Below are 13,982 nucleotides of genomic sequence, written 5' to 3' on the forward strand. Positions count from 1 at the left end.
TGCGCTGATGCTCTGGCAGCCCTTGGGAGCAAGCCCACGATCAGATCAAGCGGACAATTCCCATTCATCGCGGATCGAAAACCCCAGCATCACGGCACAAGGTGCGAGTACCTCCTCTGTCTCTGCAGTAGCTGTTGCGGCCGAAATGGACATCGATTCCTCATCAGACGAAATCCCCGACTGGCGTACCGATCTGATCAACTATTTAGCACACGGCACCCTCCCAGATGATAAGTGGCTAGCGCGAAGACTGAAAGCACGCAGTGCCCATTACGTCGTCATCGACGGCGAAACTACACCGTTGGAACGCCAACAAGGTCCTCCCCTGAAATGCATATCAGGCGATGAAACGCGGCTAGTCATGGCTGAAATCCGATAGGCGCGCAGGCAGGCAATCACTCTGGAGGACGAGCCCTCTAGCACTTAAAGTCCGAAGTCAAGGCTTCTACTGGCCTACTCTAAACACAGACTGCGAATCCTACGCCAAACGCTTGTGATAAATGCCAAAGACACGCACCCACGATCCACTGCCCCACCGAGCAATTTGCGCACTCTTACGGCCCATATCCGTTTTATGCGTTGGGCAATGGACATCATCGGACCCATGCCGAATTCACGAGGAAAGCGTTTCGTCCTTGTCCTGACTGATTACTTCACCAAATGGATCGAAGCGGAAGCCTTCGCTAACATCACCGACAAGGAAGTTCAGAAGTTTGTCTGGCGCAATATCCTTTGTCGTCACGGTCTTCCTTACGAGATTGTGACAGACAGGAGTACAGCACGGACAGTTCATCTCGCATCAGTTTCGTGATTTTCTGCGACAAATGGAGAATCCGTTTGAACACCGCAACGCCGCGGTACCCGCAGAGTAACGGCCAGGCAGAGTCGTCCAACCGTACGATCATCGACGGCTTAAAAAAACGTCTAGACTTGAAAAAAGGCTGCTGGGCCGACGAGCTAGACGGTGTCCTTTGGTCTCACCGCACCACGCCTCGTTCCGCGACTAAGTGCACCCCATTCTCCATGGCCTACGGCGTTGAAGCGATGGCTCCCGCCGAAGTTAATGTACCAGCCTCCGAAGATCACGAATGCCTCAGCACGCTGAGCTCAATCAAAGTATGCTCCTCGACGCACTTGACGCGATCGAAGAACACCGCGATCAAGCCCTACTCCGAATCCAGAATTACCAACATCAGATTGAGCGCTACTATAACAAAAAGGTCAAGTCGCGCCCTCTTGAACAAGGTGATCTCGTCCTTCGAAAAGTCTTTGAGAATACTAAGGAGTGGAAGGCCGGCAAGCTTGGAACTAATTGGGAGGGGCCATACAGAATCACACAAGTAATCAAACCTGGGGTTTACCGTCTCGAGACATCAACGGTGAAGCTGTCCCTCGCGCATGGAATTCCATGCATCTTAAGCGTTATTCCGCCTAGCTCCGTTGCGATCCAGCAGGCGACGAACACGCTTCGTTTACCAAACAATCGTGCAAGTGCGCTTCACGAGCCACTCCTGCCCTATTGTAAAAAAAAAAAAAAAAAAAAAAAAAAAAAAAAAAAAAAAAAAGAGAGAGCCGAGTAAGTGCACCCTCCGCGTCACTCTTACTCGACTCCAACGAACTACGAATGGCTTGATTCTCTTTGGAGATACGTAGGCAGCCTTAACCGGTGCAGCTATAACCAATACACATCGAGTAAGTGCACCCTCTGCGTCACTCTTACTCGACCCCAACGAACTACGGATGGCTTGATCCTTTTTACAGGTACGTAGGCAGCCTTAACCGGTGCAGCTATAACAAAACCAAAAAAAAAAAAAATAAAAAAATAAATAATAAATATACTTGTGTCTCACGACGCGGAAAAAGGGTCCGCAGATGCGCGCCTCGATGCCACTCACCGCGACTCGAAACAAAAGCCCGGTGGCGCTAGAAGGAGGGGAGAAATGTCGCGATCTGGTAAACTAAGCCGGCGACTAAAATTGATTTTGGAGCAGCTAAAAGCCAGCGACCAGAACCACCTTCTGGTACATGGGTGACTTAGCCGCTGAATGTTCTTCAACGAGCGACAAAGAGATTCGCCCTACTGCCACTTCCCGCGAACCTGCAATCACAAAATACGCGGGTCACAATAGCCAACAACAACACGCCGCGAGTAACCCGTTCATTCCAGAAGTTCTGAAGACCACTGAGGCAAAATAGGCTATAATGCGAGATTTGATGAAGACGCTAAGTCAGAAACGGGAGGAGAGCGACAAGAAGTTGAGACAACGCCAGCGTGGGGGGGGAGAACATCGCGACTCGGCAAGCAAAAACCAGCGAGCCGAACCAACGATTAGAGTCGTCCAAGCAAGCCAACGATCAGAGTTGTCCGCAAAACATGTCGCGACCCACGAGCCGAACCAACGAGCAAACTGCTTTTGGGAGCCGTGAAGTCGGGCGACTTGGCGAGCAAAATCAGCAGATAAAATAGCAAAGCAAAAGAGCCCAAGGCACCAATAAAAAAAAAGAGAATATTGTTATCCGGTTCAGTCCGAGTTCGATAAAAAGAAAAGGCATTCATAACTGGATATCCGTTAAAGTGACAAGCAAAGAACTGGAACAACACAACAACAAAGGCCCTGCAAGACTTCAAAAAGGAAAAGAGTCCCAAGGCAGATAAAAAAACTACTAAGTATTAATTCTACAACAACATGGCGATCTAGTTCGCCGGATCCTCCCGATCCTCGACAGCTGAAGGCAGTGTCGTCACCACCGGGCTTCCCGGAAGACCCGTGTTTCCTCCATCCTTCCCGCTATCTTCGGCCTCGTCATCGATCTTCTTCTCAACCGGCTCCTGATCCACAACCTTGGAGCCCTCATTCAGTTTCTTCGCCATGGTGTCAAAGGAGTCATCGGGCGACTGCATCCTCGACAAATTTCCCGGATCGAGAAAGTTGTCGTTTGTTCCGTACTTGTCGACTCCCGCGAGGATCTCTTCATTCACGAATGGAGAAGGTAAGACAAGTGGGGAGAGTCTAAGGTCCTCCTCGGGGATATCTCCAACCATGAGCTTATCTTTCTCCACCTCGTACAACTCCTCTTGCGTCTTGAACATACCGAGTAGCTCCTCAGCAACATCATAGCCTTCCTCTATCGCTAGCTCAAGGCATTTTCGTGTTCCAGACGCCTGCCCAAACAGGTTATGTGCCATTTCGAAATTATCGCGACGAACGGAGTAATCCCGAATGTTATCGAAGCGACGATTAGCCTTCACAGTCATCGCCGTCTCGACCCTAGCTCTTTCGAGAGTTACCTCATACACTCGAGAATCCCTAAGCCTCTTCCTTTCCGAGATAAGCTTATTAACTACAGCATCCCGCTCTTTCACCAGACCTTCCTTCTCTATCTCCAACGAAGCCTTCTCGCGAGTAAGAATTTTGACAGCAGATCGGGAATTCAGCAACTTCGTCTTCAAATCGTCGAATTTCACACGAAGGACCCGTTTATCCTCAGCGGCTTTGGCTGCCGCGACCTCATGCATCCTGCGGACGCGAGCAACCTCTGCTTCCGCAACGCGAGCCGAATTTTCGGCGACACCCAACTGCGCCTGAGTTCGCCTCAGCTCAGTCTCATACCTCTCCACCATGCGGTTCATAATCCCATCGCTCTGTAATGTGGAAACAAGAGGAAAAACAACTTAAGTAACGAAGGAAACCGAAGTAACAAACCGAAATAGACTTTGATAAAAGAGTTACCAGTTTTCTAGCATGAGCAGCCTCTATGTACTCATCTTTGAAAAGGAGATTTTCCACCGGTGGAAGAGCAACAGGGCCTCCCCTCACTTGCCGAGTCAATTCAGCGCATTTTACCGGGTTGGAGATCAAGAGAGTGTTCTCGTTGTATGAGAAGCTCACTAAATCGGGAAAGTTCATCTGGAGTCCCTTGGTAGTAGCGGAGTCTCCAACAGCGCCTTCGCTCAGAGCAGGAGCACTTCGCGAAACGACGGCTTTCTTTCCAGGAACCTTCTTTTGCTTTAAGATAGAAGAGTCAGATGCGGGGGTAAACCCCTGATTCTCTCTCTCGTCGCGAACAAAGTTGTCTGCAGGGTCGTCGGGAGTAACTTCTTCAACTGGAAGATCCTCTCCGCGAGAGGAGCTCTGTTCAACCTCAGTCCGCTGCTTCTTCAGTTTCTTTGGTCGCTCTTCCAAGGGGTCCTTCGCAGAAGATTCAACAAGATCTTCGCGACTTGCGTTCGAGTCTTCGGTCTCCTTTTTGGAAGAAGCTTCGCGGGATCTCTTCTTCCCCTTCTTTTTCTTTGACTTCTGCTGCATTGCATCTTCAGGCGCCTCGAGAGGCTCATCTTCAGGGAGAGTGGATTCCTGCTGATCCTTAAGGGGACTACTTTTCCCCTCTTCTTTCGTTTCGGTCCCAGTAACTGCGGAGTTATCTTCGTTTCCGCCCGGAATCACGACCGGAGGAGGATCACCGCGCACCGCTCCCGCCGATTCACTCTCAGCTGCGGAAACAGATTTCTTCTTACTGAGCGATTTTAACTGCCCCTTCAGGATAGCGCTTAAGTCAGGAGTCTGCCTCATCTTTTTCGCCTTATTGACTAGCTTTTGCTGCTTCCTCGTAAACAACGACAAACGCTTTTTCCCGGGAATAATCACGCAAGGCAACCTGGACCGCCAAACCTCTGTAACCATAAGAGTAATAATAAGGCAAATCATCAGGACAGGAAAGTTGTGATTAATCAATGAGGAAGGAGGAAGACCGAGTACCTCTCGCTACGCGATCCTGACAGCGACGTATCCAATCGGCACTAAGATCAGGCCACCGACGATGACTAAGCGTTGCAATGGCTTGAGCGTGTTCAAAGAAGTTCTCCGGATATGCGATCGTATTCGGATGGCGAACTGCAAAAAACATAAAAGAAAGTCAACGGGTTAATACTTCAGAAATCAAGAAACTCGAGGATAACTACGATCTACCGATTTCACGATCCCAAAGGACCGGGAAGTCATCTCTCGGCGGCTCATCAAACGCGTGCTCGTCCGACTTAATGTAGAAGTAGTATCGTTGCCAGTCTTTCGTCTTGTTCGGGTAACCGGTAAGAACGTTGTAAGATGGTCGCATCTTTATCGAATGCAAACCGTGAGGCATCGGTCTCAGGAAGGTCAGCTCCTCGAAAGTCCTCACGCTCATCGGGATGTCCGCCGCAGTAGCCATAACCATTAAGGCGACAGCAATCCTAAACGATCCGTTCAAGAACTGGGTAATCGCCACGCCCCGACGACGAACGTATTCCGTGATCAAGCGAGGAATAGGAAACCACAGTTTCGTATCCACGCCGAAATAAGACTCGTAGACGCATTGGAACCCTACAGGTGGCGACCAAGGCCTTTGCCTAACAGACGGAACAAGATAGGTAACTCCGACAGCACCGCAACTCTTCAATAGATGTTTCACGCTGCTATGAGTAGAGTAACTCGGAAACACGTTTCTCCAGCGATAACCCTCGATCCCAGGATCGCGTAAAGTGTCTCGAGGAATACCCGGGAGCACTTCGAAACGGTCGCCAGAATGATAGCGCGTAGGCCTGTATTCCGGAGGCTCCACACTCTCTCTTCTGAGTCGCTTCATCGGAACCCTATAAGATCGTGCCTGCGCTTCAAGCTCCTCGTTCCCATCGCCTTCGCGAGAAGAACCCGCGTCTTTCTCAGCTTCATCTCCCCTCTGCGAATCAACAACCGGCGGATCCCTTTCCGAAGCCGCGTTCGTCGGCGCCCTAACCTCAACCGGAGCAGCAGAACCCGCAACCGCCTTTCCCTTTTCTTCTCGTGACAATCGCCTCCCCGATGGCATAGCGATTCGCAGACGACAAGCCTTACCAACAGGACTTAGAGAGAGAAACAATCGAAAATCTAGAGAGAAGGGAGAGCAAAGAAGGATACCTGAGACTGCAGAGAAGAATGACGAAAGTGAAGCAAAGCCACCTATTTATAGCAAAGGAAGGAGCACGGTTCCCAAAGTGCCATCATTAGGTCTAACAAGGCCTAAATGGGCTTTAATTAGGCCCGCAATCCCCCTTTTCTCGACTCGCAAAGGTTTGATTAACAAATCGAACCGGAGATTAAGAACCGATCAGACCGGAATTAGGACAAGGATTGGGGAACTGGTCAAACCGGAACCAAACCGGTATAAACCAGCCGTTTCGACAAAGGAAGAGAGAGAAAGCGGCGAGTAAATTCGCGTCTAAAGCAGACAGAAGCCTCCAAGCACCACGCGGGTTAACGCGTATCATCAGCGAGTAAAACCGCGCTTCGAAACAGCAGGGAGACAACGCGACTGAAGGAGGAAAAGGAAGCGAGTAAAATTTGATTCGGAATCACAGAGGCATAACACGATGTGTGGAACCAAGCTCGCGAGTCGCGCCAGATAACATAGCCTGCTACCGATTCACTACGGCTTTGCCTTTGCGCAAGCTCCGAATCCGGCTGCTGAAGTGTCTCGCTGCTCTTCGCGACCAAACAGACATACCTGCGAGTAAAATCATCTCTGAAGGTCTCTCATAAACCCCGCGACAGATAGATCTTTCGTCTACTTACTTATGATCGCTAGCGTTGGATAAACGCGAGTGCTGTCCCTCACGGCAAAACGACGTACCAGCGAGTAAACTCGCACTCGGGGACCCGCAGGAGCATCACGACGAATCAAACCAAAACCGCGACCAACCAAGCAAGCCAGCGAGTAAATTTACTTTTCGGGGGCCTTGCTAGGACGCCGCGACAAACCAAGCCCGCAACACGCGATTAAATTCACTTTCGGAGGCCTTACTGGGACGCCGCGACAAACCAAGCCCCAAAACACGCGAGTAAAACCGCCTTTTGAAGGCCTCGTGGGGGACATCGCGACAAAACCCCCGAGTAAGTCTGCCTATAGTCAGCTCTGAAGTCAGCGACCAAATGCCCGCATACGGGGCAGTACCGAGACACCGGACAGGCAAATGATCATCGATTCGCCAAAACCTCTCTTACAAACAGTCCGTCAGAGTAATGCTATCGTTAACTACAGACGAACTGGGGGGGACTTACTGTAGAGGGGAGATTGTATCCCTCCAAAGGCCCGGCGAACGATGACACATCACCTGTCGATCCACAGAAGACAGGCCTAAAAGACAGCCCACTAAGAGGACTTCTAGTCGACCTGGCGACCAAAGGGCAACGGCCCATTTAACCGACCTATCGACTAAAGCCCATACGGGACAGCGAATCCTAGGGCGAACTGGCAGAGTCATCTATAAAAGGAAGGAGGAGGTGCTAGAGAGAGGGGATCGACACTTTTACACACTCACAAGACGGCTAGATCTAGGGTTTTCTCTCATCTCTATCCGTTATCTTGTATTGTTTTCCAGCCAGCTCTTCGAGCTCCGTCTTGTCTTCTTCTTTACATTCCCACTGTAACCTGGTCCTGATAACTTCATCTATAAAACGTCTTTGTTAAACCCACAGACGAGTTCTTCGTCTTCTCTTTACTAGTTTCGACCGAACTCGGTTCTAACACCTAACTGATAACCTTCTGATTCGCTCGAATGCTTTGATTATACTGTGTTTCATCGTTTCGTTTCGCTCTCTCTCTCTCTCACACACAGGAGGAAGCTAATCAAAGAGATGGCACTGGCAAAGGCATTGAAAGTGGTGATGATGCTGATGTTGAGATTGTTACAGATACTTTTGATGGAAAGAAGAAGCGTCGTCACTGTCTTGGGACAAGTGGGACTGATAGAGGAGGAGGATCTCACCGGGAGGCTTGTTGCATCGTATGTGAAATTTCAGATGAATCTGTGTCAAAGTGTTCTGGCGCTGACTGTCTTCTCTGGTTTCACGAGGAGTGTTTGAACGCTGAGTTCGGTAGTGGTTGTGGTTGTGGTGGTGGTGAGGATTTATACTGCCCTTATTGCTGGTTTCGAATTCTAGCAGTGAAGTCTGTACGGTTGAAAGAGAAGGCTGTTGAGGCGGATATGGCGGTGTTCAAGTATCTAGACGAAGAGATGGAGAACAGGGGCGAGAGTGTTCCAAAAGAAGGTCGAGAGGATTCAGTTGATACCACAGACATTGTAAGTGATCAAGAGTTAGAAGGAGAGAGACAAAGGCATACTGATGAATCAAGAGGAGGTGAAGAAGACATGGAACTGATTGAACCAGAGGATAATTTTGAAGTGAACGTAGATAAAGCGGTAGATGACAATGAGAAGGTAGCAGCTACAGAAAACTTTCAAGACGCTGAGGATGAGGAAACAGCTGGAGATAGAAGAACTAAAGCCAATGCGGGGGGTGCAGGGAAAGAGAGAGATTTTTCACCGTTTTTGTCTGTGCAAGAATCGTTTTCTGGAAAAGAACAAGATCAAGTCCAACAGAGCGAGAAGCGAAGAAGAAAAAGACGCCTGATATTGAATGCTTTCGATAGTGACGTCTCATCAAATGGATCAACTAACGAACCAAATGGAGAAGATGCCGCTGAGAAAATGACTTCGTTGGCTTTAGTAGTAACCTCTCCGTCAGGGAGGATGACGAAGAACCAGCAGAGAGAAGATAGCAGAACAACCAAAGTGGATAACTCAAAAACAACAACAGTGAGGTTGTTCCTTTTTTTCTTATTTAACAACCAACTGTCTCTTATCTTACATCCACATTAAATGTTGAAAGTTACCTCTCATGAATGAACGTGCAGGGACATTCCGATATTTAAGATGGAACATAAAAGGAGGCTATTGTGGACGCCTGAAGAAGAATACATGCTGAAGGTAATAAACACTAATCTGTGTAACTTTCTTCATGAAGTGGATTATAATATGTTTATGTGCTGGCTCTCTCAGGTGGGAGTGGAGAAATTTGCAGCGGAAGCAAAGAAGAACATGCCTTGGAGGAAAATTCTGGAAATGGGACAGAAGGTGTTCCACGAAACACGTACTCCAACTGATCTAAAAGACAAATGGAGGAATATGACTGGTGCAAGACAAAAGAACAAACAAGACAGCACATCAGTCTCTGGTATGTAAACCGATAACTGGTAACTCCAATTAGAAGATGGTTGAAGTAAGGCTTAGTTAAGAGGAAGAAATGGGCGTTGAGCTGTGTATAGACAAAAAAAAAACAAGATATGGTTTCTACGTTAAGACCTCCTTAGTCATTTGTTCTTGAATGCCATTAGTGAAGAAAGTTAAAATTTAGACCCCTCTTTCTCTCGAAAACTTTGTTTCTGTGCATCTTTAGAGTTTCAACATAGGCACACAAAGAAAGGTAATAGATTTATAATTAAGAACAAAGTAGTAATTTTGCAACGTCCTAGTTTGTGAAAATTAGATTTGATTCCATATGTATGCCCTAAGTCTAGTACTGTGGTGGATCACAATCGCACTCATGCATGAATTGCTTCATCATAATTCATACAATATGTAAGAGAGAAAGATAAAAGGGGGATGCTGAAACCGTGAAAGGTTTTGAGAAGCTAAATAAAGAACTCATTTTATTGGATACAACAATAATATGAAACACGTTTTATTTGAACTTCACGAAGCCATTTTTATCTACGTACGTTGCCAATGTTAACATGTTTCAAATATAGACTCCTTTAACGGTGTTCCAGCTTCTCAACATCTTTCTCTCGTTTTCTCTCGTGCCAAAACTCAAAACAACAATCTATCTATTCTCAGCTGCATCAAACAAACTGAAATCGTTTGTCAACTGAAACAATCTTCAGAAAGAAAAAAAAAGGAGAGTAGTATTAAGATCTCGCGTTAGCCATTCTTTTAATAGAGGAAAAATCATCACCGTTTTGGAGAAACTCTTATGCATTTAGTTGCTCAAGGCTCTCTGTTATTGGTTAAGCGCAGCAAAATTCTTTGTTATATAAAAACTTTTAGGAGGAATATTAGGTTTTGTTTCCAACAAAAGATGTTATCATTTCGTATCCCATCTCTCGGAAGCAACCCGACGGCATTTGCAGCTAAGATAACAGACACCACAAAGACCGTGGCACAGCTCAAATCATCCGCAACGCCCGCGCCTCACAGCACGGTCACGTGCGGTTACCAAGCTCACGTGGCGGGCTTCTTTCGAAACGCGACCGTTCTATGGTCCAAGAATCTCATGAACCATTCCCTCACCGTCATGATCTCGGGTTCGGACAAGGACACGAGCTACTCATGCAAGATCGATCTCGTGAAGCCGTGGCAGTTCTGGAGCAAAAGAGGGTCCAAGTCATTCGACGTAGAAGGAACGTTAGTGGAGGTTTTCTGGGATCTGAGGGCTGCGAAGCTGTCGGGAAACGGTAGCCCCGAGCCGGTGTCGGACTATTACGTGGCGGTAGTGTCAGATGAAGAGATTGTTCTGTTGTTGGGAGACTTGAAGCATAAAGCTTACAAGAGGACGAAGTCGAGACCCGCGCTGGTGGAAGGGTTTATATATTTCAAGAAGGAGAGTGTTTTTGGGAAGAAAACGTTTTCGACAAGGGCGAGATTCGACGAGCAGAAGAAGGAGCACGAGGTCGTGGTCGTGACGGAGGAGAAAGATATGTGGATAAGCGTGGACGGGGTCGTGGTGGTGAACGTTAGGAATCTGCAGTGGAAGTTTAGGGGGAACCAGATGGTGTTGGTGGATAAGACTCCTGTGATGGTGTACTACGATGTGCATGATTGGTTGTTTGGAAGCTCGGAGTCGACCACGGCGAGGTCAGGGTTGTTTTTGTTTAAGCCTGTGGTGGTTGGAGCGATGGTGGATGAGTTCTTCAGCGATGCGGAGGAAGGGGGAGATAGTGGTGGAGGGAGTAGTCCTTTGAGTCGGTATAATTCGGCGTCGAGTGGTTATGGGACGTTACATGAGTTTTGTTTGGTTCTTTATGCTTGGAAGCTTGAGTGAGATAATGTTGATAGCATAACAATGTTTTAGGGCTTTCTAATTTAAATCTCTGTTTATAAGTTATGTGTAATAGATTTCGTGGCAAAACATCAGACATTCTCATCAGGTTCATTGATAAAACGGTGCGTAATCGGATCTCATCCCTGCGGAGAAGAACAAGACGTTTTGAGGGAGCAATGGTGGCATGGTTTCAAGCTCGGGAGACTTAAGATAGGAGGAGATGCTCTGTTTCTTATAAAAAACATATTCAGCTCTAATATACTATGATTCAAATGTCATAGCACAAAAGTCACATTTTGTACGTAAAACAGTTTTTTTGGTTGAATTAATTTAATATTCTTTCAAAAAAAAAAAATTTCGTGAACTCTATCTAGATAGCTGTGTCATTTAAGATTTTTACAATAGCTAAAGGAAAGAAAAATTACAAAAACTTCTGGTGATGGTAAAACTCAATCAAAAAGACCAATTATAGGGAAGATAATGATTCTTTTTGTTTTTTGTCGTTTAGAGAGGATGAAGTGCATATATGCACAGCTTATGAATTTAAATCCCATATACATATGATTTGGATTGAACTCTCGTGGCATTAACATGATGTAAGTTGAAGTTAAATTCTTCAAATGTAGCCTAGTAAGAAGAAGAACACTAAATCCATTTTAAATATAACGGTTGTAAGTTGTGGTTGGGAAAAATATCTGTAGAAGTCCAAAATGGTAAAATGCCCACAACCAGTAAAGCTTCACTCTTGCTTGCTTTACAGGGTTCATGCTTCTTCTTCTTAAGCATATGACTTTACAGTGAAGCTCTTCACCAGGCTGAGCAAGATCCTAATCTTTTTTTCTATTGTAATGTATGTCTAAGTCTATGTGCACTATTTATCATCATGTAGGAAACTAGAGTACCAGAGAGGCCAGGCCATGTTTTTATATATAGTTTTGTATTGGTTAATGATAATACTAGAAGTGTGTTTTTTCCAAAACCAACCAATATATTATAATAACCCTTTCTTCGTATCTTTGATATTGCATTATCTTGCTTTCAAGTTCCTTTTTGCATTACCAAAAAAAAAACTGCATTCATATTTGATAAAACAAAAGCTGCACGTACTACAAACAAACTGGTAGCTCAGTCTTCATAACTCTCATCTCCTGACATTGCGCCAAAATCATCTCCTTCGTTTGTTTCCTGCACACAATCAAATTTCATGTTTCAGGCAATACAAAACTATGCAAGCAAGGTGGTTCCTAACTGTGGATAAGAATGAATGAAAATGATACCTGTTTTTTGTCCCAGTCTTTCAGCTTTGGGTTGGCTAACATGTAATTATCACGTAGAGGAGCCCAAGCAGGAGCTTCTTCTTCATTGGTATTTGACGTTTCTTGAGCCTGCACCATTAGACAAGAGCCTCACTAGTAAATTACCAAGGATACACTTATGGCTAATACTTTTGCTAACAGCTCTCATTAGTGAAAATGATTCTTTCATTAATTTTCTCTATAGAAGCCATATCAGGACAGAACGCTAACTTGCTTATACGTCGGTCCAAAGGTAAAGATAAAGCATATTTCAGAGACAGAGAGCGAGAGAGAGAGAGTAGGAGATAACGTAGATTATGGAAAACCTTGGAGTCTGTTCTAGGTGGTTTCCCCAACTCCGAGAAGAATGCTTCTTTTCTCCTCTTCTTTAACACTAAATGGATGTTCCAACATAACACAAAGTTAGAGGGCAAGAATAAGACGATGGACTGAGAAGGGATTCATGCTAAAAGATCAATATCTAAAAAGCTTTTACCTTTAGCGTCCTTTGATCTAGAAGCATTCAAACCCTTCTGAGCATGTTGAGCCTTGTTTACCTGTTCAAAAAAAAGAGGTTTGAATCAGAGGAACCACTCTCATACACTAAACAAGCTAAAAAAAAGGAGAAGTAGAAACAAACTTACAGCATTAAAAAGCTTGACCACTATGATTCCACGAGTTCGTGGAACAAATAAAAAAGTTAGTAATTAAGGGAAAAAAAAAACACAAAACAATCTTCAAATTTTAAATCTTCACATTTGTCTTTTCAAATGATGGATTATTTGTATTGAAAGTTCATATATCTAGAAGATAACCATCAGTTTGCGTAAATTTTTGGTATATCTGAAAAAGTCGAACTAACAAAATTTTCAATGTGATAATTGACGTTGATCCTAGAAATACCATTCAACTGACAGAAATATAATCAACATTATAGAATAAAGCACATGCAACATTAACACAACATGTCACTCATGATAGAGATCATGTAATGTTACCTCAAATACTAGAATGGTGGTGTTTCATGGATGATTTATACAAAGAAAAAGCATTTTATTCGGGACAAAATTGGTATAATAATATGGAAAATTTTGATAACAGAGGCAAGGAATAAACGACCAAGTCTTTCATCCCTTGATTCGAAAATAGAAATCCTCATCCGGATAATGAAATGCATGAAAAATCTATATCAATTTTATATAATGTTTGCAACGGTTTATTCGTAATTAGTAAAAATGATTTCAGAACAAAAAAAAAATGACTACATTTCTAACATATTTGGAAAATATTAATCACATGCTCAAAAAGAATTTAGTTACTTTTAGTTCATACATATACCCAGATGTGGAATACAAGGATGTATAGTATATCACGTAATGTTCGGACACAACCATTTTTTATCGTCCATTTGGATTTAGAATAACCAATTTGGTTCATATAATTTTAGTTGAATCTTTTTGTTGCTGACAAAAATAAAAAAAAAATCTCACAAACATGGAAATAAACTTTCCCAAGTGAGTTCATGAAAAGAATGTTTTGAAAAAATAATTTCTATATATTCTGTCTAATTTACATGAAAAGAAAAAAAACTTTATGATCTAACTTTGTCTTTTTGTCAAAGAGTCGGCACAAATATTAACCGCAAAACAAAAATATTATCTGGCATATTACAGCTTCCATTAAATAGCTAAAGCTTTTTTCTCTTTTTAATAGCTAGCTAGGTGTTTTGCCCGCAAATGCCACATAATTTTATTATTACGAATACTTATTAGGTTACCTTTATTAATCTTGAATA

The 13,982-nt window shown here is 44.6% G+C and overlaps 2 protein-coding genes across 3 annotated transcripts in view; both read left to right on the top strand.

Moving 5' to 3' along the window:
- LOC108825563 (uncharacterized) overlaps positions 1-9,212 on the top strand; it is a 22,388-nt gene extending 13,176 nt beyond the window's left edge. For both annotated transcript variants that reach the window (XM_056995050.1, XM_056995051.1), the window contains 3 exons: positions 7,628-8,613; positions 8,707-8,779; positions 8,852-9,212. In XM_056995050.1, coding sequence (XP_056851030.1) covers positions 7,628-8,613; positions 8,707-8,779; positions 8,852-9,034 — 1,242 coding nt within the window. In that variant the 3' untranslated portion in view covers positions 9,035-9,212. The remainder of the gene's footprint in view (positions 1-7,627; positions 8,614-8,706; positions 8,780-8,851) is intronic.
- Positions 9,213-9,353: 141 nt separating this feature from the next.
- LOC108826857 (uncharacterized) lies at positions 9,354-11,234 on the top strand. Its single transcript, XM_018600206.2, has one exon. It carries the CDS (start codon positions 9,825-9,827, stop codon positions 10,890-10,892), a length of 1,068 nt encoding a protein of 355 aa, XP_018455708.2. The 5' UTR covers positions 9,354-9,824; the 3' UTR covers positions 10,893-11,234.
- Positions 11,235-13,982: the final 2,748 nt, after the last annotated feature.

The sequence above is a fragment of the Raphanus sativus genome, chromosome 9, assembly GCF_000801105.2.
Source record: "Raphanus sativus cultivar WK10039 chromosome 9, ASM80110v3, whole genome shotgun sequence".
Classification (NCBI taxonomy): domain Eukaryota; kingdom Viridiplantae; phylum Streptophyta; class Magnoliopsida; order Brassicales; family Brassicaceae; genus Raphanus; species Raphanus sativus.